General features: G+C 34.0%; 1 protein-coding gene across 1 annotated transcript; it reads left to right on the top strand.

Annotated features, from left to right (window-relative positions):
• Positions 1–484: 484 nt before the first annotated feature.
• Positions 485–1,812, top strand: LOC111084348 (polycystic kidney disease protein 1-like 3; the record flags this gene model as incomplete). Its single annotated transcript, XM_022381087.1, has 3 exons — positions 485–600; positions 705–870; positions 1,510–1,812. Coding segments are annotated over 3 exons (585 nt in total), but the record flags the coding sequence as incomplete, so codon positions are not given.
• Between the last annotated feature and the right edge of the window lie 344 nt (positions 1,813–2,156).

The following is a 2,156-nucleotide window of genomic DNA, read 5'->3' as shown; positions in this document are numbered from 1 at the left end:
GAACAAACCTTTTGTTATCCTGAAGAAGAATAGTCAAGTATTTGAAGGCACCCGAGTTTTGGGTCTTATTTTAAGTCCAGGTTAAATCTGTATTATCAAACATTTAGATAGTACATTAATCTATTGGTTGTACAAAATGAACCCAAGTTAAACCTGTATTATCAAACATTTAGATAGTACAGTAATCTATTGGTTGTTCAAAATGAACCCTAGTTAAACCTGTATTATCAAACATTTAGCCAGTACATTAATCTATTGGTCGTACAAAACAAATGATGCACCAAACACTCATGACCACCTTTCTTGCTAAAGTATTTCTGATATTTTAACACGTTGTTTTCTTCACCATGTTAAAATGGTTGTTATATCTTTACACTTGTCAGGATGACAGAACATTCAGTAACAAGTTTTGTGTTCATGCTGATGATAAGTAGAATACTACTGATATCTATGATAAGTTGTTTTCTAACTTTCCTGTACATAGGTACAGTTTATTGTTTCTGGCGATGATGATGAGACAGAAGTAAGAACTTTGGATGATCCCAAGAGGTCAATATTGCGTCGTAATGGAGTGGACGTGTTTGTCATGGCCGTCCCCAGGTACTGTTTCGTTTGAAATAAATTCTCTTTATTTTATGGAACTTGTATATACATACGTAGATGTTTCTATCGTTATATTGATGTAATTATTATATTTATTATAGGAGTCTCGGTCAACTAAACTTCATACGCATCTGGCATGACAACTCGGGAAAGGGGAAGTGGAAGTCGTGGTTCCTGAAATACGTTGTATTTCGAGATGTTCAAACTGGTCACAAATTTGAATTTGTGTCTAATCGTTGGTTTGCTGTTGAAGAGGATGATGGAATGGTAAAAAAACATGTATAAAAAGTATATATTTTAGTAAATTAAATCTGTTTAATGTTCAACAACTATTTTATTATCAATTGAAAGAAACAATAAATAATTAAGTTCAGTCAAAAGACCAAACTCACAAAAATATAATTTATCTGAAAAATTGAGTTGGACTAGGAAACCGCCTTTTAGAAAATACTGCTTGAATAGGTACTGGAAATGTTGTATGTCCACAAGCTTTTTATTATCATCGGGTACTGGAAATGTTGTGTGTCCACAAGCTTTTATTATCATCAGGTACTGGAAATGTTGTGTGTCCACAAGCTTTTATTATCATCGGGTACTGGAAATGTTGTATGTCCACAAGCTTTTATTAATCATCAGGTACTGGAAATGTTGTATGTCCACAAGCTTTTATTATCATCGGGTACTGGAAATGTTGTGTGTGACAAAGTTTCTTTGTTAGTAATTGAAAGTGTTAAGTAAGGGCTTTTCTTGTTAGTGTATTGTAGCAAAGAAAATCTAAAATAATAACTTAAGGTCGTTTTTCAGTATTACACAGAAGTAAATGAATTGTCATTGCTGTGAAAACTTTCCATATGTTTCATAAAACTTGCTAAAGATAAAACTAGTTATTAAATGTGTTTCTTTCAGGTTGATCGTCTACTTCCTGTGGCTGGAAAAGCTCAGTTGTCAGAATTCTCTCACCTTTTCTCGACAACCTCCCAGAAAAACTTGACTGATGGTCACTTGTGGTTTTCGGTTTTTACTCGTCCTCCACGCAGTCGGTTCACCAGAGTCCAGCGAGTTTCCAGCTGCATGGCATTGCTGTATTTATCGATGTTAGTGAATGCCATGTGGTACGAAAGAACCTCGGATCAACCAAGTCCAAATGCAGTGAAGTTTGGACCTTTTTCACTCAGTCCGGAACAGGTGGTGTACTTTCATCTTTTGTGATGAATATAATGTTTGTGAATGAACGTAAATACTGAGCAAGTAATACCAGTTGTTGTTACTTAATTGGATGAATGTTGAAAATATTATGTGTACATTCTCTTGATGATTTTTAACCCCCCAACTAATATTTTCTTTTCTGCTTAGAACATGGGATTATAACCCAAAAACATAATAGAATGGTAAGCATTTGTTGGGTTTAGACATTAAATAAAATCCCGTTTCATCGTGCTGACTAGACTTAGTTACCAAACTTTAACAACTGATATAAATCCAACTTCTATAAGTAAGTCTAGGTATTTTTATTTCTTTATCGTACTTCTAAAACTATGCACCTCAACTTCATA

Source organism: Limulus polyphemus, unplaced genomic scaffold (genome assembly GCF_000517525.1).
Source record: "Limulus polyphemus unplaced genomic scaffold, Limulus_polyphemus-2.1.2 Scaffold17716, whole genome shotgun sequence".
In the NCBI taxonomy this organism is placed as follows: domain Eukaryota; kingdom Metazoa; phylum Arthropoda; class Merostomata; order Xiphosura; family Limulidae; genus Limulus; species Limulus polyphemus.
Note: the sequence above shows the minus strand (reverse complement) of the source record. Positions and strands in the feature narration are given on the sequence as shown.